At 42.6% G+C, this 26,199-nt stretch overlaps 1 protein-coding gene across 1 annotated transcript in view; it reads left to right on the top strand.

Moving 5' to 3' along the window:
- Window positions 1-26,199, top strand: part of ADGRG2 (adhesion G protein-coupled receptor G2) — a 69,126-nt gene that overhangs the window by 34,669 nt on the left and 8,258 nt on the right. The window contains exons 7-24 of the mRNA XM_023737255.1: window positions 2,194-2,249; window positions 3,146-3,201; window positions 5,855-5,894; window positions 6,374-6,411; window positions 7,669-7,763; window positions 8,572-8,638; window positions 12,085-12,476; window positions 13,074-13,080; window positions 14,418-14,573; window positions 15,135-15,291; window positions 16,518-16,661; window positions 17,519-17,641; window positions 18,672-18,717; window positions 18,854-18,957; window positions 20,203-20,324; window positions 21,643-21,911; window positions 24,809-24,908; window positions 25,426-25,709. Of these exons, the coding sequence (XP_023593023.1) occupies window positions 2,194-2,249; window positions 3,146-3,201; window positions 5,855-5,894; window positions 6,374-6,411; window positions 7,669-7,763; window positions 8,572-8,638; window positions 12,085-12,476; window positions 13,074-13,080; window positions 14,418-14,573; window positions 15,135-15,291; window positions 16,518-16,661; window positions 17,519-17,641; window positions 18,672-18,717; window positions 18,854-18,957; window positions 20,203-20,324; window positions 21,643-21,911; window positions 24,809-24,908; window positions 25,426-25,709 (2,256 nt within the window). The remainder of the gene's footprint in view (window positions 1-2,193; window positions 2,250-3,145; window positions 3,202-5,854; window positions 5,895-6,373; window positions 6,412-7,668; window positions 7,764-8,571; window positions 8,639-12,084; window positions 12,477-13,073; window positions 13,081-14,417; window positions 14,574-15,134; window positions 15,292-16,517; window positions 16,662-17,518; window positions 17,642-18,671; window positions 18,718-18,853; window positions 18,958-20,202; window positions 20,325-21,642; window positions 21,912-24,808; window positions 24,909-25,425; window positions 25,710-26,199) is intronic.

Raw genomic sequence — 26,199 nt, 5'->3', positions numbered from 1 at the left:
GGATTTCATTTTACTTGGATCCACAATCAACACCCATGGAAGTAGCAGTCAGGAAATCAAATGATGTATTGTATTGGGCAAATCTGCTGTAAAAGACCTCTTTGAAGTGTTGAAAAGCAAAGATGTCACTTTGAGGACTAAGGTATGCCTGACCCAAGCCATGGTATTTTCAGTCACCTTATATGCATGCAAAAGCTGAACAGTGAATAAGGAAGACCAAAGAAGAATTGATGCCTTTGAATTATGTTGTTGGCAAAGAGTATTGAATATATCATGGACTTCCAGATGAACAAGCAAGTCTATCATGGAAGAAGTACAACCAGAGCGCTCCTTGGAAGTGAGGATGGCGAGACTTTGTCTCACATACTTTGGACATGTTATTAGGAGGGCCCAGCCCCTGGAGAAGGACATCATGCTTGGTAAGGTAGAAGGTCAATGAAGGAGAGGAAGACCCTCAATGAGATGGATTGACACCATGGCTGCAACAATGGGCTCAAACATAGCAACGATTGTGAGGATGGTGCAGGACTGACCAATGTTTCGTTCTGTTCTATATAGGGTCTCTGTGAGTCAGAATCAACTTGATGGCACCTAAAAACAACATTTAAAAAATGGATAAGTAATTCTATGCAGATATTAAATATCTTTACTTTTAATCAAAATAAGTGAAATTTCAGTATCAATATGTAGACATTGAGGTCTTCAATAGAAAAGTTGCTGAAATGATGGATCATGTTAGAATCACTGGTCTAGTGGCTTTGTTGGCCATTAGTAACCATATTTTCCGCAAATAACGCACCCACGCATACAGCGCGTGTAGCATGCCTAGGAAGATAATGTGCAAGGAGGTTGTGCAGTTGGCAAAAACTGTATAATGTGTAAGTGGACCATCAGGTACATGGCTGTGGGAATCAGTTGTACTTTGGGGTACAGTAAAAGAAGATGAGATTAGGAAACTTTTCAACCCTCTGGCTCAGAGACGGGCAGACTGCAGACCAAACGACGGCCTGCCTCCTGTTTTTGTAAATAAAGTTTTATTAGGACACAGCCATATCCATTTGTTTACTTATTGTCTGTGGCTACTTTTGCACTACAACAGCAGAGTTGAGTAGTTGCCACAAAGACCATATGGCCTGCAAAATCTAAAATATTTATTACCTAGTCCTTTACAGACAATGTTGGCTGACCCCTGCTCTAGCTTATATGACATCCTTGCCCTATTGTTCAAGAGGCCAGACTTCGGTCCCTATAGCTTATGAAGCATACACCATGCTTCTGTTAAGGAGTTTCTATTTTATTTGCTTCCATATAGCGTCAAAGCCCCTCAGAGTATACACTGCAGCAAACAGTTCTCAAAGTGAGCATTTTAAGAAGAGGTTTTTCTAGTGTTTCTGGGGTGAAAGCCACAGTGAGTTGTTCACCTGAACAGAGGATTTGCCCTCCATATTATTCAGGTTTCGAAGCAAAATCTCAAGTTTGTTTCTAGGAAAGGTGTTGTATTTGGTGGTGCCATGGTTAAGTGCTCAGCTGCTAACTGAAAGGTCGAAGGTTCGAACCCACCAGCTGCTCCATGGGAGAAAGATGTGGCATTCTGCTTCTGTAGAGATTACAGCCTTGGAAACCTTATGGGGCAGTTCTGCTCTGTCCCACAGGGTCGCTATGAGTCAGAATCGACTTGACAGCAATGGATTTGGTTTTGGTTTATGTAAAAAAACAAAACAAATGCCAAGGAATAAATAGATTTCCATAAGATCTTTCTTAACTGTTGAAAAATGCTTTCACTCCCTTCATCATCTATGTAACTTGCAACTATAACAACTTAAAACTATGTTTTTGAGTTAATAGTAGAACTACAGTGCTCCCAGTTAGCATCTTTAGGGGAAGCATATAGAGGTAGAGTTGCCTGGCTGTTATGTATTTGGGGAGATACAACTCAGTAACTCTTGGCAAAGGGGCAAGTTTTATCTTTTTCTGATACTGTTAGAATTCCTTTATAAAATTCATAGTTCATATTTTTTGAAAATTACATTGATAATCATTGAGTAACTTACTGATAAAAAAAGTTTGAATAAAAACAAAGAATTTGATGTAACTCCATTTATAAAGTAATTTGATAGTCTTTTTATGTGTTGTAATAATTCTTAAGGTTTAAGGATAGAAGTCTCAAATTTCTTTTTGAATATTTTTTTTTAGCATTTTTTAAAGGTGAGATAATGTTTCAATATCACGAAGAAGTCAATGCTACCCAGGTGGGTTTTAAAGATTTTTCTTATTGCAATCTTAAAAAGTGAATACATGTGTATTTAAAAATTTGCTCAAGGTTCAGATTATTATGATACTTGGTACATTACTTTTATGATCACATTGAAATAAAATATGAGATAGTATTTTCGGAATCCCTGTTTTTTTTAATTCCTAATAATTATGATACTTTGTTAGTAATTATATTTTAGTTTTCACTAATTTTGCTGCTGAATAAAAATCTTAATACAACACAATTCTAATACAATGCAATTCTGTTACCAGTTAAAATTTTAAAATTATACTAGAAACTTCCAGCAGCAAGAAATATAATGCACTGACTCCAGGAATTGTCTTCCAAAGTTGATTTTGTTCATCCCATAACCTAGATGGGGTCAGAGGATCCCAGCCAAACGTGGGTTATTCCTTCAGTGAATATTTCCCGAGCACCTACTATGTGCCAATCAATGAGCTGGGTGCTGGAAACACAGAGACAATTGCTATCAGGTTTCCCTTTTCACATTAGGGTCTTATTACTTAAATCTGGGAGCTTTCATGATGCGAGCTTTTAATAGTGTTCTTTTTGGGGGACCCTTGGAATGAAGAAAGTCAGGAATTAGTATACCAGACTTGCTGATCCAGAATATTTTTAAAATAATAGGCAGAATATTTTGTAAAGAATAGGGTCGGTTGGGGATGAGCAAAAACTGGCTCAACCAACATGGATTTGATGGTTTAATGGACAATATTCCATGCAGTTCAGTTAGGATGCACAGTTTTGGGGGTACAGTTCTTTGGGTGGCCAACAAAACTGAAAAACAGCATCTTGTTAAAAGGATGAAAAACAAAAACAAAACCTACAACAGTGTTTCTTGTATTCTTGATAAATTTGTGCTTCTAACAGAATCAAGATATGGCTAATGGCACCTTAAATGGAGTCCTGTCTCTAAGTGAACTGAAGTGAGTAATCTGCTGTTTGCTTGAAAACTTAAAATATCAACTACGAAAAGGTATTTGTTGAGCTATCTTTGCGTGTGAAATTGAGAGTCTGAAAGAGCCAGACAAATAGACAAAATGTTGTAGAGCTAATTGATTCTTGAGCTCTCTGAAAACTTTACCATTGTCACCTGTCATCAGCTGATATCCCCGAGAGGATGTCCTTGTTTATGCTGTAAGATGACGTGGCATCTTCATTTGAATTGGTATTTGAGTTTTAATACGATTTGATAGCCAGCATGGTTGAAAGAAGAGTTCAAGTTAGGACTCCATGCTGTATACCATTTGTTCATGCTTCCATGAAGCATCAGTGATTCAAAAGTTAGAGAGAGGTCTTTGTTAGTATAGTAGACCTAGGCTTAAAAGAAAAAGCACAGACAATGAGACATGCATTACAGATAGGTGCCTTGTTAACAGAAAGGTTGGTGGTTCAAACCCACCCAGCAGCTCCACAGGTGAAAGACCTGACAATCTGCTCTGTAAAGATTACAGCCTAGAAAACCCTATAAGATTTGTGCTTGTGTTAGGGTTAGACCTGTAATTATGGTTATGGCAATGTTGAGGGTCTGGGGTTAAGTTTAGGGTTAGAGTTAGGGCTTTTGTTAGATTTAGGGCTAGGATTAGGGTTAAACATAGCATTAGGACTCTTGTTAGGGTTAGGGTTAGAACTTGATTTAGGATTATGGTTAGGTTTAGGGTTAGGTTTGGGTTTGGGGTTGCTTCAGGGTTAAGGTTAGTGTTGTTGTAAGGGTTAGGGTTAGGATTAGGTCTAGAATTAGGTTTCAATTTAGGGTTAGAGCTAGTGTAAGGGTTAGTGTTTGGTTAGAGTTAGCCTTAGGTTTGGGGTTAGGGTTAAGGTGATAGGGTTAAGGTTAAGGTTGGTGTTAGGGTTATTGTTTTAGGGCTTGGGTTCAGGTTAGGATTAGAATTATACATAGGGTTGTGACTCATGTTACCCATCTCCAACTCTAATCCTAACAGTAACCCTAGCCATATCCTAAGCTCATACCCTAACCCTAATCTTAACCCTAACAGTACTCCTGACTCTAATCCATACACGAACCCTAAACCAAGCCCTAACAATAACCCTAAACCCAACCCCATCCCAAACTCTAACCTAAACCCAACCCTATCCCCAACCCTAAGCATTTATTGAGTGCCAGCTATATGCTGGGCCTTGAGAATACGAATGGGGGTAAATTCAACTCTTCTGTGATGGAATACCGAGTGTAGACTAGTGGTTCTCAACCGTGGTTGCGTATTAAAATCATCCGGGGAGCTTTAAAAAATCCTGATGCCCAGGCACACTCCGTAACAATTAAATCAGAGGTTGGGGTGTGAGACCCCGGCATCGTATTTTTTTATGCTCCCCAGGTAGTTCCAGCGGGAAGCCAAGTTTGAGAACCAGGGGTCTAGAGTCTAGAAGGGAAGACTCAGGATGCAAACAAATGATAACAGTACAGTCTGCTTCCTACAGTGAAGGTGTCATGGACAGGGTAGCAGAGGATGTTCCGAACGTCTGAGTCTAGAGCAGGTGGAGTGGTTAGACCTGGCTTTAAGGGCCAGAGAAAACTCCAGAAAGAAGGCAGCCTTTGAGCACAGTTATAGAGGAGTGGCTACTGCTGGCTTGAGAAGCTACCTGACCACTGCCAAGGAACTGCCTGCCTCCACCCCATCCCTGGAGCTACCTAGAACTACTGCCCATCCCTTAGAGCATGGTTTCTCACCCTCAACACTGTTGACATTCTGGACTAATAATTCTTTCTTGCGGGTAGGGGGCTGTCCTGTGCATTGTGGGATGTTGAGCAGCATCCCTGCCTCTACCCACTAGATGCCATTAGCACCCTTCCCCAGTTGCGACAACCAAAGATGTCTCCAGACATTGCCAAATATCCCCTGGGTGGGCAGAGTCACCCCAGGTTGAACCACTGTTTTAGAGTGAACTCTTTTAATTAGATTTCTTTCGTACTCACTTCATGTGAAGCTCTGTCACATGGATGAAATAAAAGTGTTGTGGGAGTCGGGTTGGAGGCGAGGAATAAGAGAGAGATTCCTAAACGGAAGTTGTGAGGAGAGGGAGGGCAGAGCTAGGTCAGTTGGCCCCCAGGGTGAGCAGCTTGTCCCTCTTAGAAATTTTGCCCGGGGCCAGCTCTTCCTCTGGTCCCCAGCCAGAGGAAGATGCCTCCGGGCTGCAGCAACCTAATGAATGACAAGATTGTTCAACCACAGTTTATATCTTGCTTGTAGCTAGAACCGGTACTGTTTCTGCCTGCTTAGTTTTCACTTGTTACATGAATAATTTATTTTTCCCACATAGGAATCTCTGATTATTTCCAATGTTTCTTCAAAGTGAACTGAATTTAATTGCTAAAAATCTAACTTGTTTTACATTTAGCATCTCTGATGGTGTCCTTGGAGCCCTGGTGGTGTAGTGGTTAAGAGCTCAGCTCCTAACCAAAATGCCGGCAGTTCGAATCCACCAGCCACTCCTTGGAAACCCTATGGGGCAGTCCTACTCTGTCCCATAGGGTCGCTATGAGTCAAAATTGACTTGATGGTAATAGATTAATGGTGTTGTTAATGTCAATTTCTTTCTCTCTCTCTCTTTTTTTAACAGACGATCAGAACTCAACAAAACCCTGCAAACCCTAAGTGAGGTAATCATAGTCTGTCTTGTACTTTGTTAATAATTTTTTTTTTTTTTTTTTTTGGTGCAGGGAGAGGGAACATGTAGTTCTGCCTTCCTGGGGAGATATGTCTTCAAATCCTCCCAAATATGTCATGTAAAAAGAATAAACAAATGAGCTCCATTACTCCAAAAATCAGAACTAGGAGCAGCAGATGCACATTACAAGGAGGTAGATTTTCCTCAGTGTAAGACCAAAAGTTCCTTAAAAGCTCCAGGAAAATGAGTGCCCCTGTATGATAGTGAGCTCCCTGTTGCTGGAGGTACCCAAGCAGAGCCTGTATGCCCTGAATAGCTTTGGTGATACGTCAGGAATCTGGCAGGGAGGTGCATTGGATGATCCCTAGGGGTCTTTGGGATTCTAAGATTCTGTCATGCTGTGATTAGCCTTGGATCTTGTCTGACATTTCCAACTGTCAATGTAACTTTTATACATATTTTTCATTGCAGACTTACTTTATAGTGTGTGCTACAGCAGAAGCTCAAAGGTCAGTCATTTTTAATGCTTTTAGAAATATCATTATGTATCCATTCATGAGAAATGAAGTATTGAAGAGTCTTAGTTAAGTTGCAAATGCAAAGGCATTCTTCTAAAATAAATACATATGAATGACATTTTGGATTTATATGGTTTTATTTTTCCAAGGACTTATCACTCCTTCCCATCCATCTTCTCCTTTCTTCATGAGGCACAGAGGGGTGGGTAGCAGGCCGTTTGCTTCTGGTTCTGTGAGGCTAAGGATTATCAGGGTCCTTAAGCCTGAGGGCCACCAATATGGCTGAGAAATGGCTCACCGTGACCCAAGCAGGGTGAAGGCCGGACAGAAGAAGGGACATAATATGGGGCTTGGGAGAAGAAGGAGAGAAGGGGAAGGAAAAGATGGGAAAAAAAGAGAAAGTAAATGAAAAAGTACATATGAGGGAGATTCAGAGTTTGTCCAACAGTTATTTTGGGTTCTACAGATTACCATGTTAAGTTGTGTCCATTGTCTGTCCTGGATGCATAAGGCAATGGTAGAAAGGGTAATAATCTCACTCTCTGAACCTGGAACATTCCATGTGAAGTCCTAGAAAATGACAGTTTCTACTCATCAAACTATTCATTGTTACAAACAATAGCAAATCTTCTATGAAATTGTACATTGAATCCTTATCCACTATATGTACGTAGTTCATTTCACTTACCTTCTCTTCAATTTTTCTTTTCACCTAGATCAGAACTAAAATAGAGAAACAGAGAATGTCTTCCGTTGCTAGCAGGGATTTGATCTCATTTTCTGGTAACCTAGATTGAATTGCCAGATTTTGAGTTTATGAGACCTTGATACTCGTTTAGGCTGGTTGTGAAAGGCTTCCCATGGTGGAAACTCAAAATGCCTATAGACACCAGGCAAGCAGCCAGCTGGGGGTAAGACTATAGCTATCAAGGTGCTTGTCTTTGCAACCAAGTGTCACCTGTTCCTCATCCATTGTGCAGGCAAAACCAATCAGCAGCTGTGAGTGGTCATAGGGGTTCTGGTTTGCATCCTCTGGGAATGTGAACCTCTACATATACCTCTTAGGAGAGTCTTTCAGGTAAACTTTAGACCATAGTAGGTGGGTGTTTACCAGCTTAGGGTGACATTGCAAGTTAACGGTATCAGTGTCCCCTTTTCCCACTCCAACTTTGAAAAACAAAGATATGTAGGTAGGTTTCCAGTATAGTAGCATGCTGGTTTTATATACATGTATATTTCTCTTTACAGCACATTAAATTGTACATTCACAATAAAACTGAATAATACAGTGAACGTATGTGCTATAGTGGTTGCTTTGAAAAGAGTGAAGATTCAATCAATGGGTAAGTTGTCTCTACCTTTATTGCTATGTTCATTCTCACATGGCTTTTGGTGTGTTTTTAAATGAAAATATAATTAACACATTTACGTATGTTGTAGCTTTCTGTTTTGGCTTCTTTGTCCTTGGGCAATTTTTAGAGCCCCGTAAGTCGGAGTTGATTCGACAGCAACGGGTTTGGTTTTCTTGGTTTAGAAGGTTATTTTTTCCTGCTTTCTAATAAAGCCTAACCAGTTGCCATTGAGCCGATTCTGACTCACGGCAACCCCATGCGTGTCAGAGTAGAACTGTGCTCTGTAGGGTTTTCTGTGGCTGGTTTCTTGGACATACATCGCCAGGCCTTTCTTTCGAGGCACCTCTGGGTGGACTCAAACCTCCAACTTTTTGGTTAGCAGCTGACTACATTAACTATTTACACTACCCAGGAACTCCTAATAAAGCTTAAGTGTATCGTAGTTGAAAACATGAAAGAAAAACAACAACAACAACAAACGTATTGAGAGAGAGAATTCTATTCGGAGAGTTCGATGGATGGCTACTCGGATATATTTACATCTCAATTCCTCTTAGGAGTTACTGAACAGTAATTGATATCGGATGCATATAACAGAAAAAAAAGCATTCAATAAGTACTTTTGAGCACTTACTATACTAGTCCATATAATGATATCTACCCTACTTTATCACCTGTTTTAGACAAATGCTCTTGAAAAATGCAGCCAGTGTAAGAAGTGTAATACTTGATGTCTCTGAGCATCTCCCTTGCCTTATTCTTGACCTTGCATTTCTTCCTTTTCCTTTATCTCCTCCAGAACAGTGCTGCTGCTCTGCCAGGACCCCCTGCCCCTCGTCCCCGGAAGAGTTAGAAAAACTGCAGTGGTATGTAGCAAACGTCCCGACCCTTTTCCTAAAAAAGCAACATTGAATCACCATGCTGGCTAAGAATTTTGGGAATTTCAGGAGGGAAGAAGGACTTTCAATTTTAGAGAAGGTACACAGTTTTCTGTTGTCTCAAGTTTCCATTTGGGCCATTGCCTTAGACCAGTGGTTCTCAAGCTTGGCTGCACATGGGAGTCACCTGGGAGTTGTAAAACTGTCTGATTCCCCACAGTCTCACCAAGAGAATGTGTTGTCATATTTTCATGTTTGCCTGTCTGGTGGATGAAAAATGGTGTTGTTTTCAGTTACATTTCTCTTATTAAGAGTGAGTTTGAACCATTTTCCATACTTTATATATTGTGGATATTGGCCCTTTGCCTGTGGTATGTGTTGTGAATATTTTCTTCCAGTTTGTCAGTTGTCTTTTGACTTTATGATGTTTTTTGTTGCACAAATTAAAAGAAAAATTTTTATGTTGTTAAATATGTCGGTCTTTTATTGCCTCTGGGTTTTGAGGCATAGTTAGAAAGTCTCTACGCCAGCATGTAGAAAAATTCACTCTCTCTTTTTTTTTATTTTAGTACTTGAATGGTTTTATTTTTTACATTTAGATCCTTAATTCATGTGGAGTTTATTCTTGTGTATGGTGTGAGGTATGGATTTAATTTTATCTTTTTCCAAATGTGTCTACCCAGTGATCCTAGCACCATTTATTAAAAAGTCCATCTTTTGGTACAACCACTATGAAAAAAAAAGTAGGATTAGAAATACCATACGATCCATCAATCCCACTCCTAGGAATATATCCTAGAGAAATAAGAGCTGTCACACGAATAGACATATGCACACCCATGTTCACTGCAGCATTGTTCACAATAGCAAAAAGATGGAAACAACCTAGATGCCCATCAACAGATGAATGGATAAACAAACTATGGTCCATACACACAATGGAGTATTATGCAATGGTAAGGAACAATGATGAATCTGCGAAGCATCTCACAACATGGATGAAACTGGAGGACATTATGTTGAGTGAAATAATCAAGAAAGGACAAATATTGTATGAGACCACTATTATAAAGAAACAAGAAAAGGTTTACACACAGAAAAAAAATAATCTTTGATGGTTACGAGGGAGGGGATTGGTGGGAAGGGGAAATCACTAACTAGATAGTAGACAGGTATTAACTTTGGTGAAGGGAAAGACAACACACAGTATAGGAGAAGTCAGCACAAAATCACAGAAGCTTCCTAGACACATCCAAACACCTTGAGGGACCGAGTTATTGGGGCTGAGGCTGGGGACCATGGTCTCAGGGTACATCTAGGTCAATTGGCATAACATAGTTCATAAAGAAAATGTTCTACATCCTACTTTGGTGAATAGCATCTGGGATCTTAAAGCTTGAGAGTGACCACCTAAAATACATCCATTGGTCCCATCCAGTCTGGAGCAAAGGAGAATGAAGAAAACCGATGACACAAGGAAAATATTAGTCCAGAGGACTAATGGACCACGTGAAACACAACCTCCACCAGCCTGAGCCCAGAAAAACTAGATGGTGCCTGGCTACCACCACCAGCCACCCTGACAGGGATCACAATAGAGGGGCAGAGCGGGAGAAAAATGTAGAACAAAATTCAAACTCACAAAAAAAGACCAGACTTACTGGTCTGACAGAGACTGAAGGAACCCCGAGACTATGGCCCCTGGACACCCTGCTAACTCAGAACTGAAGCCACTCCCAAAGTCTGCCTTTCAGCCAAAGATTAGACAGGCCTATAAAACAAACAATAACACACGTGAGGAACGTGCTTCTTACTTCAGTCAAGTATATGAGACCTGCCCAAAAGTAAAGACAAGAAGGCAGGAAGGGACTGGGAAACTGGATGAATGGAAAGGGAGAGTGCGGACACAATGCGGGGATTCCAGCCAATGTTACAAAACAATTTGTGCATAAATTTTTGAATGAGAAACTAATTTGCACCGTAAATGTTCACCTAAAGCACAATAAAAAAAAAAGTCCATCTTTTCCCCAGCGATTTAAGATGCCACCTCTGTCACATATAAAACTTTCATATGTATTTGGGTCTAATTCTGGACTTCAGATGTTAACATTGGGGAAAGATGGCTGAGGGATACACTGGAACTTCTATACTATTTTTGCAGTATTTTTATAAGTCTAAAATTAGTTCAAAATACAGAGTTAAAACAAAAATACTGCTACCCAGCCTCTGTTCTCAGAGATTCCAATTTGATTGATCTGAGGTATGGCCTAGGCATTAAGGGGGTTTAAAGCCCCCACTCCAGGTGTTTCTAATGTGCAGCTGTAGCTGAGAGTCACTACATAAAAGTATCTCCTCAATGGAGAGAAGCTGGGAGAGGGATGATTCAGAATAGCAGATGGTTCCGAAAATCACGTTTGGTGTGAGTACAGGCATACACAGAAAAAAATGGGAAGTAAACAAGTGAAATATTCACAGTGGATTTCAGTAATTGGCCTACCTACTGGCATTAGGGTTGATATTTTCTTTTTAAGTATGCAGCATTTTCTGTAGCTTCTATGATCAGATAAAAATTGTATTTGAAAAAAAGGATATGCTTTTTAAATTTGAATCTCCTCACGTGGTACAAGAAAGCTAAGTGCAGCTTGTCTACCCTGTGTGGGCCATATGTTTTTGAATGTATTAAAACATTGGGCCTTGAGGAATTGCTAAAGGTAGTTGCTTTTAGGTGCCTTTGAGTAGATTTTCAACTTACCGAGACCCCATGTGACATAATAGAACTGCCCCATAGGGTTTTCTAGGCTATAATCTTTGCAGGAGCAGATCACCAGGCCTTTCTCCCACTGAGCCACTGGGTGAGTTCAAACTGTCAACCTTTCAGTTAGCAGCCAAGCGCTTAACCGTTGCGCCACCAGGGCTTCTTTAAAGGTCTTTAGTTAAGGATTTTTAGCATTTTCTGTAATGAGAAGTAAAGAGTGTTTGAGTTTTAAACTTAATATGCTCCACTAGGCTGAAGGGTTGAGGCCCATTTGGCAGGATAGAATTTCTGGAAGCATCAGGATAGGATCAGGAGACCATATAGCCCTTTTGAGGCAGCTCCACTGACCTCTGAAGGCTGCCCATTCAGAGAGCTGTGAAGAAGAAGCAGCAGGACATAGAAAAAGAGGCCGAACCTGCACTGTGGTGGCCCCATGTCTGGCTGGGGCTCTACTATTAACCCCTTTGCTAATTCCTCTCCCAGGGAGCATATGGTGGAAGTGTGGGGCAGGGGGCCTGTGGCGGGTGCAGAGAGGGCCTGAGATGGCAGGGGCTGGGAGTGGCAGGTTCCCGAGGTAGCCACATCACCTTGGCTGTGGTCAGTTGGTTGCCAGAGGAAGAGGAAGCCTCTCCGTAGTTCACTTGTAACTCATGTGCCTCTCTCTGATTCTTTCCTTCAGTGATCTACAGGATCCCGTCGTCTGTCTCCCTGGGCCTCCACATGGCCCACCGTTTTCTTCTTCCAGCAAACCTATCCCAGGTGCTCCTCAGGCCACGACTATATCCCACGTCGCCAGTGCCTTCTCTTTGGCTGACCCCTTAGATCATCCACCTGTGACCCAGAAATCCCCTTCTCCAACCACAGAGATTCACATTCCGTCTCCCCAGCCTTCGGCTGCCATAGCTCCCAGCTCTACTGTTGATGTGCCCCCCGACTTTGGAACCATCTCTTCCTCTACGCCCCAAACCAATTTTTCTTCCACTCCACTGCCCGTGAAACCCTCACTTGCTTCTCCTACCACGTCTGCTCCTATGAATGTCATCACAACCAGCCCATCTCCTGAATATACAGGTAAGTATGAGAAGCTGCCCCAGTTTGTTGTAATTTGGGCTACCTGAGATGCAGCCACCAGCTTGCCAAACCAAGGTATCTGTAGTAAGATCACGTTGCACGTTCCTTGATTCTGAGAGCTTTCCTTCAGGCATTCATAGAAGATAGACATGGCTGAGTTCAATTGGTTTGACCAAGATAGTAGAGAAATAATACTAAGAGGCAAGTAGAGATCTCATTTTATTCAGATGGTTGTTTTATAGTTTCCTTTCTCCTACGAGAAAGGTGTCGGGTCACTGTTTTTAACATTCTGAGGAGAAAACTTTTAAACTATTGAACAGAGTAGTTCCACTCAGCAGGCCAAAGAAAAAAATTGGTATTCTTGAAAATCAGTCAGTCACAGAGTAACAGAGCTGAGACTGAGCCACGGTAACCCTGAGGAAGGGAGACACATCTGGAAGCCCTGGGTACAGGTCTACACAGGCCCTCACAAGCAGTGTGATCGGAGACCAGCCGCAGCCCGTTCTGATTCGAGATTGAAATGATCACACTAACTGCACTAGCTCGAGAATAACAGTGTACATGAGAAGGCCTTGGCAAGCGCAACAAGTGACGTAGTCACAAAGTACGCTTAGTAGTAAAGAGATAAAAGGAAGAGGGAAAGAAACAAAGAATTCTGGGTATTGTCTGGAGTTTCAATTCTGTGAGTAAGAAGCAGTTCTACCTCTAGAATTGGCTTTTGGTGGCATGGGTCCCTGCCTTCTCTACCACGGTGCCAACACCCCCAGGAGCTTTGGAGCTTCTGCCAAGTGACTTTAGATTTGCCCTACTTTCAGCTGATAGTCCCAGCTGTTCATTTCATGATATTCTCTTTTTCACAAAAGAGCTTCTAGTGACCCACATATCCTGTACACATGATACAAATACATGTATACGCGTGCCTATATGAAAAATGAGTTGGAATCGACTCGACGGCAATGGGTTTGTTTTTTTTTAGAGGCCATGCCATCCACCACTTTCAGCAATCTGTAAAGATAGGTGGCAGTTCAAATTCAGCACTCCCACTTTTTTTTCCCCAGTCTAAGCAGAATATAGTCACTGGCAGTTGATGTGCATATATATATATAGAGAGAGAGAGAGAGAGGGAGAGAAGGAGAGTCAGGTTTATTGAAGTATAATTTACATACAGTAAAACTCATCTATGAGCCCTGGTGGTGCAATAGTTAAAGCACTTGGCTGCTAACCAAAAAGTTGGCAGTTGGAATCCACCAGCCGCTGCGTGGGAGTAAGATGTGGCAGCCTGCTTCCGTAAAGATTACAGCCTTAGGAACCCTATGGGGTAGTTCTGCTCTGTCCTACAGGGTTGCTGTGCGTAATGGTAATGGTAATGAAGTTGGATAGACACAGCCGTGTAACCATCATCACAATCAACATAGATAACATTTCCACTACTCCCAAAGCTCCCTTATGTCCCTTTGTAGTCAACACCTCCTCACCACCAAGGCCCCCAGTCCCTGGCAACCACTGGTCTGTTTTATTTCCCTATAGTTTTGACTTTCTAGGATGTCATGAAGTGAATCATACAGTATGGAGCCTTTTGAGTCTGGCTTCGTTCTTTTCACATAATGCACCGGAGACTTAGCGCTGCATCCTTGTTGTCGAATGTATCAGTAGTTCATTTGCTTTTATTGCTGAATAATATTCCGTTGTATAGATGTACCACAGTCTATCTGTTCTCCACTCGATGGACATTGGAGTTGTTTTCAGTTTGGGGCTGTTATGGAGAAGGCTTCTATAAGCATTCATGAACAAGTCTTAAGACACATGTTTTTATTTCTCTGGGGCAGATACCTGGGAATGGGTTTGCCAGGTCATAGGTGTGTGTTTACCTTTATTAGTGATTTTTCCATCCTGTGTTCCAAAAATGATTTGGCTCTTTGTTATAGAAATCGTTGCTACCAGCAGTGCCAGTGCTTCGGAACTTGAGAACCAAGTGTCCCAGATGGAGAAGGCTTTGTCGTCAGGCAGCTTGGAGCCTGATCTCGCAGGAGAAATGATAAACCAAGTTAGCAAACTCCTGCATTCCCCACCAGCCTTGCTGGCCCCTCTGGCTCAAAGGTATGACTTTGTAAACTGATGTGGTGGTGGGAGGAGACCGGCTGATGATGCAGATGCTTTTTCCATGATTAATTATAGCCAAGTAATTTTCTCCCAATAGAGTCAGTGGTGGTTCAGTGGCAGAATTCTCACCTTCCATGTGGGAGACCTGGGTTCGATTCCTGGCCAGTACACCTCAAGTGCAGCCACCACCCATCTGTCATTGGAGGCTTATGTGTTGCTATGATGCTGAACAGGTTTCAGCCAAGCTTGCAGACTAAGATGGACTAGGAAGAAAGACATGGTGATCTACTTCTGAAAATCAGCCAGTGAAAACCCTATGGATCACAATAGTCCAAGTTGCAACCGATCATGGGGATGGTACAGGCCTGGGCAGCATTTCCTTCTGTTGTATATGGCAGTGCCATGAGTCAGGCTGACTTGATGGCAGCTAACCACAACTTTTCTCCCAAGTCCTAGGTTTATAATGACTTCTCAAGTTACTACTCTATATTCTGCGTAGATTGGAAAAACAAAAACAAAGTGAGAGTGCTGAATTTGAACGGCCATGTATCTTTACAGATTGCTGAAAGTGGTGGATGACATTGGCTTACAACTGAATTTTTCGAACAAGTCCATGAGTCTAACCTCCCCTTCTTTGGCTCTGGCCGTGATCAGAGTGAATGCCAGTGATTTCAACACAACTACCTTTGCAGCCCAAGACCCTGAAAATCTTCAGGTACACTGTCATTTATTGTGGAAAAATTTCTTGTATATGATTGTCGTCTCTTGTACTTCATGATTGAGGCAATTACTGCTTATAGTTTGGGGTGATAAGCAAAATATTAAACAATCTGGAACAATGAGGCCCCACAGACTCAAAAAAGAAATTGGAGCAGGATCCAGGAGATCCCTTTTGTGGCCTGGGTTAATCCTTTAGCAGCTGGATTGTGGAAGTTTGGGAGGGAGTGTCCAGGGGGAGGAGGATCCTATGCAGTTGGAGAAGCAGGGACATCAGCTACCTATCAACCCATTTTAATATTTTAACAAGTGTTATGGCTACTCTAGGGAGACCTGGTGGCGCAAATGGTTAAGCACTCAGCTGCTAACCGAAAGGTTGGGGGTTCGAACCCACCCAGCAGCTCTTCGGGAGAAAGACCTAGTGATCTGCTTCTGTAAAGACAACAGCCTAGAAAACCCTATGGTGCAGTTCTCCTCTGTCACATGGGGTCACTATGGGTCAAAAATCGACTCAACGACACCGAACAACAACCTGGCTCCTACACTGTGTAGACTGGTGACTGTCGATCCTCTAGTGTTTTCTATCCACCTGTTAGATTGGAGGCTGGAAACTACCAAGTAAAACCAATAGTCTTGCTGTTTAATCTTCATAGCCTTCCCTTACAAGCTTAGTGTATGTGGTTCTATGAAGACTTTACCCTAAACAGGTCACCAAGTTGGCGTGTGTGCCGCTGTGGTCTTCCTGGGGTCTGCAATTACCCTGCACCTCTTCGCTGTTTCTGTGTAACCTTAAAATGTTGCCTTTCCTGCTTGGAGGCCTCATCTCTTCTTTAATTGAGGAATCCCTGGGTGGTGCAAATGGTTAATGTGCTCGGCTGCCAACCAAAAGGTTGGAGATTCGAGTCCACCCACAGGCACCTCGGAAGAAAGGCCTGGCAATCTACTTCTGAGAAATCAGCCAGTGAAAACCCCATGGAGCCCGGTTCTACTCTAACACACAGGAGGTTACCGTGAGTTGGAGTCAGCTGAACAGCAACTGGCTTGTTTGTTTTCTTTAATTGAGCCACAGCCAGAGAACCCGAAGTAGAACCCATGTTACATAGAGGCACCACCGCAGACCGAAGGCCCTTTTGCAGGATCCTCCGCCTTAATGCGCTCTTACATTTTCCATTTTTTCATTATACCGGCTCCAGACAGATTTCTTACCTTTCACTGGCTTTCCAGGTTTCCCTGGAAACGGAAGCACCTGAGAATAGTATTGGCATGATTACTCTCCCTGCCTCACTGCTGAGTGATTTGCCAGCGGATGATGTGGAGCTTGCTTCCAGGGTTCAGTTCAACTTTTTTGAAACACCTGCCCTATTTCAGGTAAAGTTGCCGCCAGCTGCTTTTGGTGTGGGTTTTATTGGTGTGGGTGGTGGCGGGGGGGAGCGGGGTTGTTTCTTTTAATCCTTAAATATTCTTAAGGCTGCTCTAAGTCAAGTGAATTGCTTCAAAGCTGGAGTGTATTTTTAAACACCTGATAATGGGGAGGAGGATAAATCCCAATAATCGACCCTTACGTAGCACTACCAAGTGCCCCGCACTGTCCTGAGCACTTACAAACATTTACTCATTGAATCCTCTCGGCAACCCTGTGAGGGAGGAACCATTATTATCTTTATTTTATAGATGGGAAAATGAAGGCCCAGAGAGGCTAAGTAACTTGCTCAGGGGCACGCAGCCTCAGTGGTTGAATGTTATGTTTCCCTTAAAGATTCACGAGGGTCCCATTGTGTCCATAGGTGCACTTTGATTCTGTATTCAGAGCATCTTATAGTGAAATGAGGGAGCCCTGGTGGTGCAGTGGTTAAGCGCTCATCTGCTAGCTGAAAGGTCAGTGGTTCGAACCCACCAGGCGCTCCGTGGGAGACAGATGTAGCAGCCCTGCTTCCATAAAGATTACAGCCTTGGAAACCCTATGGGGCAGTTCTACTCTGTCCTACAGGGTTCCTAGGAGTCAGAATCGATTCGACAGCAATGGGTTTTGGGTATAGTGAAATGGGCTGTGCTTCTAACTGTGGAACCTTGAGAAGGTCACTTGACTCGCTGACCTTCAACTTGTGACCTAGGGAGGTAAAGTAGAAATGTAGAGTCAGTAGTCCTGAGGAGTATTTTCAAGCTCTAAAACTCTTTGATGATATTTCATTTTCCCTTGCCATCTTGTTGATTCTTTGGTGTTCTAGGACCCTTACCTGGAAAACCTCTCTCTGATCAGCTACGTCATATCCTCAAGTGTTGCTAACCTGACCGTCACAAACTTGACAAGAAACGTGACAATCTCACTAAAGCACATCAGCCCGAACCAGGTGAGGAGAGGCCAGTCCAGCCTGTTCGTTGACCATGCCTTTAAAAGGCTTGGTCGTACAAAGGCAGATCCAGCAGAACCTGAAACTCAGTCAGGGTAGCGTGTAAGAATGGCTTTCCACCACCGCCAGAATCATGGAGGCATTCTGTTGGGTTTTAGCACGTCTGATAACTGATAGGGGAACGGGGAGGGCAGTGGTGGTTCAGTGGTAGAATTCTCACCTTCCATGCAGGAAACCCAGGTTTGATCCCTGGCCAGTGCACCTCATGCATAGCCACCACCAATCTGTCAGTGAAGGTTGGCATGTTGCTGCCATGCTGAAGGGGTTTCAGCAGAGCTTCCAGACTAAGATGGTTTAGGAAGACAGGCCTGGCAATCTACTTCTGATAATTAGCCAGTGAAAACCCCATGGATCACAACGGTCTGATCTGCCACCCATCACGGGGATGGCACAGGACCGGGAAGCATTTCGTTCTGTTGTGCGTGGGGTCACCATGAGTCAGGGGCCAACTTGATGACAGCAAACAACAATAAGTGAGCACCTAATTTCCAAGAAGGAACGGTGCAAGAAAGCAAGCCTTTATCAACGGCTGAATTTCAGTGTGTGTGACTGCAGGTCTCATTCTCACTTCCAAAGAGAGAAAGAACATCTCTTAGCTCAGTTCACATTGAGAAGCGTCTCTGATCTCGCTACTCAAAGTGTGGTCCCTGGACCAGCAGCATCAGCATCCCCTGAGACCTTGTTAGAAGTGCACAATGTCAGGCCCCATCCTAGACCTGCTGAGTCTGAACCTGCATTTTAACAAGGACCCAAGGTGCTTCATATGCACAGTTGGGGAGTTTAAGAAGTGCTGACCTATATGGGGCTCACTTGCTTCTGGGTGTAAGATATTTTCTAGTAGAAAATAAGAACCTTCCCTCCAAAATCAAGCATGGTATTTTGAAATAAAAATATCCTGGTTTCTTTCCATTGCTTTTCTGTATTTTCAGTTCAGTAAATTAATTATTGGTAATGTTTGTTTCTACTGCAGGATGACTTAACAGTGAGATGTGTATTTTGGGACTTGGGCAGAAATGGTAGGTTCCAGTCATACCTTTTCAAAGTCTTGAGTGGATGGGGGGAGAAAGGAGGAGGGGGTTTGGGGAGGTGGGGGAGGGGTCATTGGCACTGTGGCCATGCTGACAGGACAGATACTCTTCCTAATGCCAACAGGTGGCAGAGGAGGCTGGTCATCCGATGGCTGCTCCGTCCGAGACAAGAAGCTGAATGAAACCATCTGTACCTGCAGCCACCTTACAAGCTTCAGTGTCCTATTGGTAATATACCAGAGGGAAGTGGTGGTTCAGTGGTAGAGTTCTCGCCTTCCATGCAGGAGACCTGGGTTCAATTCCCGGCCAGTGCACCTCATGCACAGTCACCACCCATCTGTCAGTGGAGACTTGCGTGTTGCTAGGATGCTGAACAGGTTTCAGTGGAGCTTCCAGACTAAGAAGAAAGGCCTGGAGATCCACTTCTGAAAATCAGCTAATGAAAACCCAGTGGATCACAACAGTCCAATCCCGTTGTGCATGGGGTTGCCATGAGTCAGGAACCAACTTGATGGCAGCTAAAACAACATGTAGCCTTAGAGTCTTTCTCTGAGAGGTAGCTGGATGTCTAATGTGATGAATGATTTTGACATGTCAGCAGATATCATGATCTTGTGGCAGACTTATAAACCAAAGAAACTACTCTTCTAATAAGCAAAAAACCCGTTGCTGTTGAATCGATTCCAACTCATAGCGACCCTATGGGACAGAGTAGAACTGTCCCATAGGGTTTCCAGGGAGTGCCTGGTGGATTCAAACTGCTGACCTTTTGATTAGCAGCCAAGCTCTTAACCACTTTGCCACCAGGGCTCCAAACTACTAAAGGAAAATACTTGTACATGGAATACAAGTATTTTTTTTCACATTCTATTTTTATATTTAAGTTTTTCTCTTTTAAATAGCTAAGAGGACTAGTGAACGCAGCCTAAAACAGGTGATAACAATTGTTTAATTTGCAGTGCACTTTAAAATTTACAAAACACTTTGACATAAATGATCTTACTTAATCTTCCCGGTAGTTCTGCAAGATAGGTAAAATGGGAGACTGTTATTGTCATTTTATTGAAGGCACAATTAAGACTCATTTGTTAAGTAATTGTCTGCAGTCATAGAGCTAAGAAATTTAAGAGCCAGGAGTCAAATTCAAGTCTTTAGGCTCCTACTCCAGTGCTCTTCCCGTGCACCAGAATGCAGTGGTTAAGTGTATGGGCTCTGGAATCAGCCAGACCCAAATTTGAATCCTGGCTCCCCCACTTCTTAGCTATGTGACCTTGGGAAAGTTACTTAACCTCTCTGGGCCTCAGTTTCCTTCTCTTTACCTGCTGATAATAATTGTGCCTACCTCATAGGTTTGCTGAACAGACTATGCATGAGCATCTAGAGCACTCAATACATGATTCTTTTTAATTTTTATTTCATTTTATATTTTATTTAAAAACATTTGATCATTGACAGCAACATTTTCTCTTCCAGGACCTATCTCGAACATCCTTACCGCCTGCTCAAATGATGGCTCTGACGTTTATCACGTATATTGGTTGTGGGCTTTCATCAATTTTTCTGTCCGTTACTCTTGTAACATACATAGCCTTTGAGTGAGTATCCACAACTGGAAACTTGTATTCTGGGATGCAGTGCTCACCTCCATTGCCAAACGTATTATTAATTAAGGGTTTTGCTCGGCCTACCTTATCCCGTACAACCTTCCAGCAGAATACCTCTATGTAAAACGTCATGAGACTTTTTGGTTTGTATGCTCACCTCCTTTCACTAGTCTGTAAGCTCACTGAAGGCAAGGGTTCAGTCTTAATCATGTTTGTACCCTATAATGGTGCCTGGCACCTAGTAGTCATTAAGTATGAAATGAAAGATGGATATAGACCCCGAAATGCATGAATCTGAAATAGACCGTAGCGCCACGCACAGCTAAAGAACTATATATATTTAATGAATTAAGTTTCCAAATGTTACCAAGCAAATACGAAATATTGAATCCATTAAATGGCGCAGGGACCAAGAAGAATAAAGGGTGTGAAGATATTCGGAGCGTGTGGCTTTGTTGGTCAGAGCGGAATGACATTCTAAATAACCGCATTTCCTTCATGGCTTACCAGAAGCGTCCCTTTGGTCACTTTTTGGGAAGAGTTCCTGAAAATTCTGTTGGAAAAGAAGAAAATAAGCAGTTTTATTGCATTAACTAAATGAAACAGTATGTAGGTTCTCAGATTTACATTTTGAGCACTCATCAGGAAGTGCACAAATTTCTTTTCAGTGCCAGACTTAGTCCAGCTGTGACTACAGATCTTCTAGTAGTCCTTTGGAAATATTAGTGAGACTAAATTACCATGAGGCCAGCCATTACTGGGAATGATGTCACCAGATCTAATTTTACACACATAAACATGTACCTGTCATCAATTAACTATTTTCCTATGCCTGTTACATTTAGCTATAGTTTAAGCTCTTCTTTCCATGATCTCATTTTAACCAATAACATAATAGGGGAATCTGGCTATATTTTGAAGATCTGACTATAGCAGCCTGTTTATGAGAAGTAGCAGAAATGCTTCTAGAAGTAGTTTGGGAGAAATAGGGTGGGTTCACAGTGGATTCCACTACAAACTATTTAAAAGGATGGGTCAACAGTCAGCATGTCAAAGGTCCCACAGAGATATATAATTTTCCATATGATCATCACAGATAATCCTGTTTAGATTTTTCCTTTTTTGTTGTTGATGGTGGTTTGCCCCCTGCCCCAATGCACACACACTCAAATAGAGAAAATTTACGCATTTAGACATTGACCAAACAATAAAAATAAATTGCTTAGAACTCAGGGACAACCTGACAGGTATTCTCATATAAGGGCTGGCAGAATGTCATGCTAATTCTTTTCTTGTCCTTTCCTCGTAGAAAGATCCGGAGGGATTACCCTTCCAAAATCCTCATCCAGCTGTGTGCTGCTCTGCTCCTACTGAACCTGGTGTTCCTTCTGGACTCGTGGATTGCTCTCTATAACATGCGAGGCCTCTGCATCTCAGTGGCTGTATTTCTTCATTATTTCCTCTTGGTCTCATTCACGTGGATGGGCCTGGAAGCGTTCCATATGTACCTGGCCCTTGTCAAAGTGTTTAATACTTACATCCGAAAATATATCCTTAAGTTCTGCATTGTCGGCTGGGGTAGGTATGATTTTGCTTGCACTTTGCCTGGACTTTCTGTGCCTTTTCTCCGGTGTTTTGACTTATAATCAAGTAGAGACATTGATGAAGCAGGTCACACCCGGCAGGTTGCTAAAACAGCTTTACCCTCCTTACAGGCTGAACTGCTCCAAGAGCAACCTTGTCAAGTCTTTCTAGAGCACCTGTATATTGCCTTTGGATTGGTTATGAACGTAAAACTCTTTGCAGTTAGGGCCATAAATCCCCTTTGTATCTCAGCAACTGGAATTCAGACTGTCACATAGAAGGTGCTCGATAAATTGAAAAAGTTAGGCTGGTGGTAATGAGGCTAAACTCTCAGTCCCCAGGCTCCCAGCGAACCTCACTCTTTGTACCTCCCAGATATCACATGTACGCATGATGGTATGCTCAAGAAGGGCAGAGTGAGAGAAAGCACATGCCTAACGTAACGTCTTTGCCACACTGGCACAATATTTCAGGTCATGCGACCTGTTGGTGGTAGGTCACAAAGTCTTAGACTCCCCAAAGATCTGGAAGGTTTCTTCATTCAACTCCCCATTCAATGTTGGAGCTTCTTTCAACTTGACTTGAGTTATGCTTCACTAAAGTTAATCTACCCTCTGCTGGAATACTTCCATTGTTGGAGAGCTCGTTGCCTTACAAGGCAGCTAATAACCATTTTCTAATGCCCTACAGTTCTGTTCTCCATTAAGTTTAGGCTTCACACTGGTGGCACTTAGCAAGTGGTCTTGGTTTTGCTCTGAGGTAAAAAAATAATGTGCTGATACTTCTTCTGCCAGAATCTTTTCAATAATCCACAAGTGATATATAACAGTGTACGTAATGCCCTCTTTTTCAAAGTATTTTCACATAAGTAACCCCATTTAAGACAAGCCAGTGAAGTTAGCATGGCATTTATTGCTAACTCCAGGTAAAGAACTGGCTCAAAGTGATGACGTGATTCACAAAGCTAGAAAACAACTGAGCCTGGCTTTCTGACTTCCTATGCAGTATACCTTCTGCTGTTTTAAAGCACTCGCCCCAGGCCCCTTCCTCTTTTCAGGCTAAATAGTCCTTTACATATTGCCTACAGAACAGGACTGTAGACCCTTCATCACCCTTGTTACCCTGTCCGTCATCCTATCTTTGTGAAGAACAACAGCTTTTCCCCACTCGTCCCAGAAAGATAAGTCACCACTTCTGACATTGGCCATGGAGTCTGTCTTCTTTGTAGAGGGCTTAAAGTTCAAGGACAAGCTCCCCCACCTCCAGTATTTTGTTTCTAGAAAAGTATCTCGCTTAGGAAATCATAATATGTCAGCGTCACTGGAAGGTACAAACACAAAGGAATTAAATGAAATAATATGTGAGATTGTGCCAGGACCTGTACCCATCTGTGAGAAGGAATTGTTTTTTGTTTACTAGAGCCTTGAGATTGTCAGGCTGGTCTGCGTGCAGAGCAGGAGGTGGCAGTGTGGGGCAGGGGGATGGGTGGAGGGCTGAGAAGGACTCCTTCCAGGGAAAAGGCATTTTAAGCTGGGAGGAGCCTTCTCATTGAGCCTTGTCTTAGCGGAAGTGCCTGAGAGGATCAGGATAGTGGCAGTCACCATCCCCAAATCAGCCAGGTCAAACTCCTCTCTTTCAAAGGGTTCCATATAATCATTTGAGGACTTTGGGTTTCATAATTAAAGATTCATCCAGAGTTGCTGGAGTTAAAAATTACAATTTCCACAGTATTAAATTTGTGTACAAACTCATAAAAGCTTTATTTTTCAGTTGATGTATCGGGGAATGTCTGGTCTGGAAGTCAGTATAAAGCAAAAGGGTTTTGTAGTCGTAGATACACAGGAACAAGGAAGCAATACTGGCCAAATTTTAGAGTGGCTGGCGGGCATTTTCTTTCCTTATTTGGGCTAAAGGGGAAATTTTGAACAAGGTTAAACTAAGCAGGCAAGTCCTGATTGACTAGCCTAGGTTTCCATTTCCAGAAGAGTCAATTGATTGACTTGGATTTGGGCTCCTGGGAAGGTCAGGTATTTACAGGAAATAGGAACTAGCTAGGTTTCATTTTGCGGACATGGGGCTTAGCATAAGTGACTCCATTTTGGGAGTTAGGTCGGAGACCTGGTAGCACAGTGGTTAAGCATCCAGCTGCTAATCAAAAGGTCAGCAGTTTGAACCCATCAGCTGCTCTGTTGGAGAAAGATGTGGTGGTCTGCTTCCGTAAAGATTATAGCCTTGGAAACCCTATGGGGCAGTTCTACTCTGTCTTATAGTGTCACAGAATCGACTCAACGGCAGCGGGTTTTACAGTCAGGTTAACACTGGTAATCATGGTATGCTGACTGTGGCTAACATTTGGTTTACATTTTGGAGCCCTTCACTTTGCTTGACACCTGATCCTTAAAATTACATTCCGGAAGCGTGTGAATTCAGGGTAGCGCTAGCTGCTGTAATGAATAAACCCTGATATCTCAGTAGAAGATAATTTCTCACTCACGCACAGTCTGTTAACGGAGTGGAGGGGTCTTCTCTGATCTTGCAGTTCTTCAGGGATCCAAGCTAACAGAGGCTCTGCCTGGAGGCATGACTTCCAAGGTTGCCCTGAACGTAGGGGAAAAGAGAATGGAGGATAGTGCGGGAGGTTTTTCTGGGGCAGGCATGGAGTTGGAGCAGATCACTTCTGCCCATATCCCATTGGCCAGAACTTAGTCATGTGGCCACACGTACCTAACTGCAAGGGAAACTGGGAGATGTCTAGCTCTGTGCCCAGTCTCTAGCCACAAGACACTAGCCAGTCTCTGCCACAAGAATTATATAGAATGTGATCTCTAATTTTTCTTCTCATTACCTTTGGTTATTAGAACTGTTGGTGACCAATATTTCCCATCTTCCAGGAGTTCCAGCTGTGGTTGTGGCTATAGTCCTGGTCATATCCCCAGATAACTATGGGCTTGGATCCTACGGGAAATTTCCCAATGGTTCACCTGATGACTTGTGAGTACAAAGCCTCCAAGGAAATGGAGGACGTAATCAGCATATTGACTCACTCTCACCTAATGAAATCCAGTACAATTTACAGAACAGCCTTTGCAGTCAGATATAATGAGATGAGCTAGTTGCAAGTGCCATGTACTACTTAAGTATAAAAAAAGGAATTAGAAAGAAGTATTTTGGAACCATTTTTGTACGCCTATGATAAAAATGAAATGCCAGTTATATTAATAAAGACACAAGGAATAGAGTTACTAGGATTTACAGGGGTAAAATTCTGGATGTTTAAAAAAGATATTATTTAAATACTTTCAATCACCAAGTGCCCTAAAATAAACTCTCTTAGATTTTTTTTTCTCCCTAGAGCTATAAATGGTTGTAGAGAACAGCAGTTTTATCATTTTTCTCTTTTGTATTTGTAGACGCTATTTCAGTCAAACGTTATAGATTCATTGTATTCATGCCGAAATATATTTCAGCATTGTAATATGTTTTTCTGTCCCCCCCCCCTCCATTCTAGTTGCTGGATCAACAGCAATGCTGTATTCTATATTACGGTTGTGGGATATTTCTGTGTGATATTTTTGCTGAACGTCAGCATGTTCATTGTGGTCCTGGTCCAGCTCTGTCGAATTAAAAGGAAGAAGCAGCTGGGGGCCCAGCGGAAAACCAGTATTCAAGACCTCAGGAGTGTTGCCGGCCTTACATTTTTGCTGGGAATTACTTGGGGCTTTGCCTTCTTTGCCTGGGGACCAGTTAACGTCACATTCATGTATCTCTTTGCCATCTTTAATACCTTACAAGGTGAGCTCTACAGTATTTAGTACAAGCTGAATGATCCTCAAACCCAAACCAAATCCACTGCCATCGAGTCGATTCTGACTCATAGTGACTCTATAGGACAAAGTAGAACCATCCCATCGGGTTTACAAGGCTGTAAATCTTTACGAAAGGAGACTGCCACATCTTTCTACCGAGGAGTGGCTGGTGGGTTCGAACTGCTGATCTTTTGGTTAGCAGCTGAGCGTTTAACAACTGTGCCACCAGGGTGCCTCTAAGTGCCGCCAGTGTGAAGCCTGAACTCAATGGAGAACAGAACTGTAGGGCATTAGAAAATGCTTATTAGCTGCCTTGTAAGGCAAGGAGCTCCCCAACAATGGAAGTATTCCAGCAGAGGTTAGGAATATGTTGTTAGGGGCTGTCAAGTCAATTCTGACTCACAGTGACCCCATGTGACAGAGTAGAACTGCCCATAGGGTTTTCTAGTCTGTAATCTTTACGAGAGCAGATTGCC

This window comes from Trichechus manatus, unplaced genomic scaffold (assembly GCF_000243295.1).
Source record: "Trichechus manatus latirostris isolate Lorelei unplaced genomic scaffold, TriManLat1.0 scaffold00100, whole genome shotgun sequence".
NCBI classification, from domain to species: domain Eukaryota; kingdom Metazoa; phylum Chordata; class Mammalia; order Sirenia; family Trichechidae; genus Trichechus; species Trichechus manatus.
This window is presented reverse-complemented; position numbering and strand designations above follow the sequence as displayed.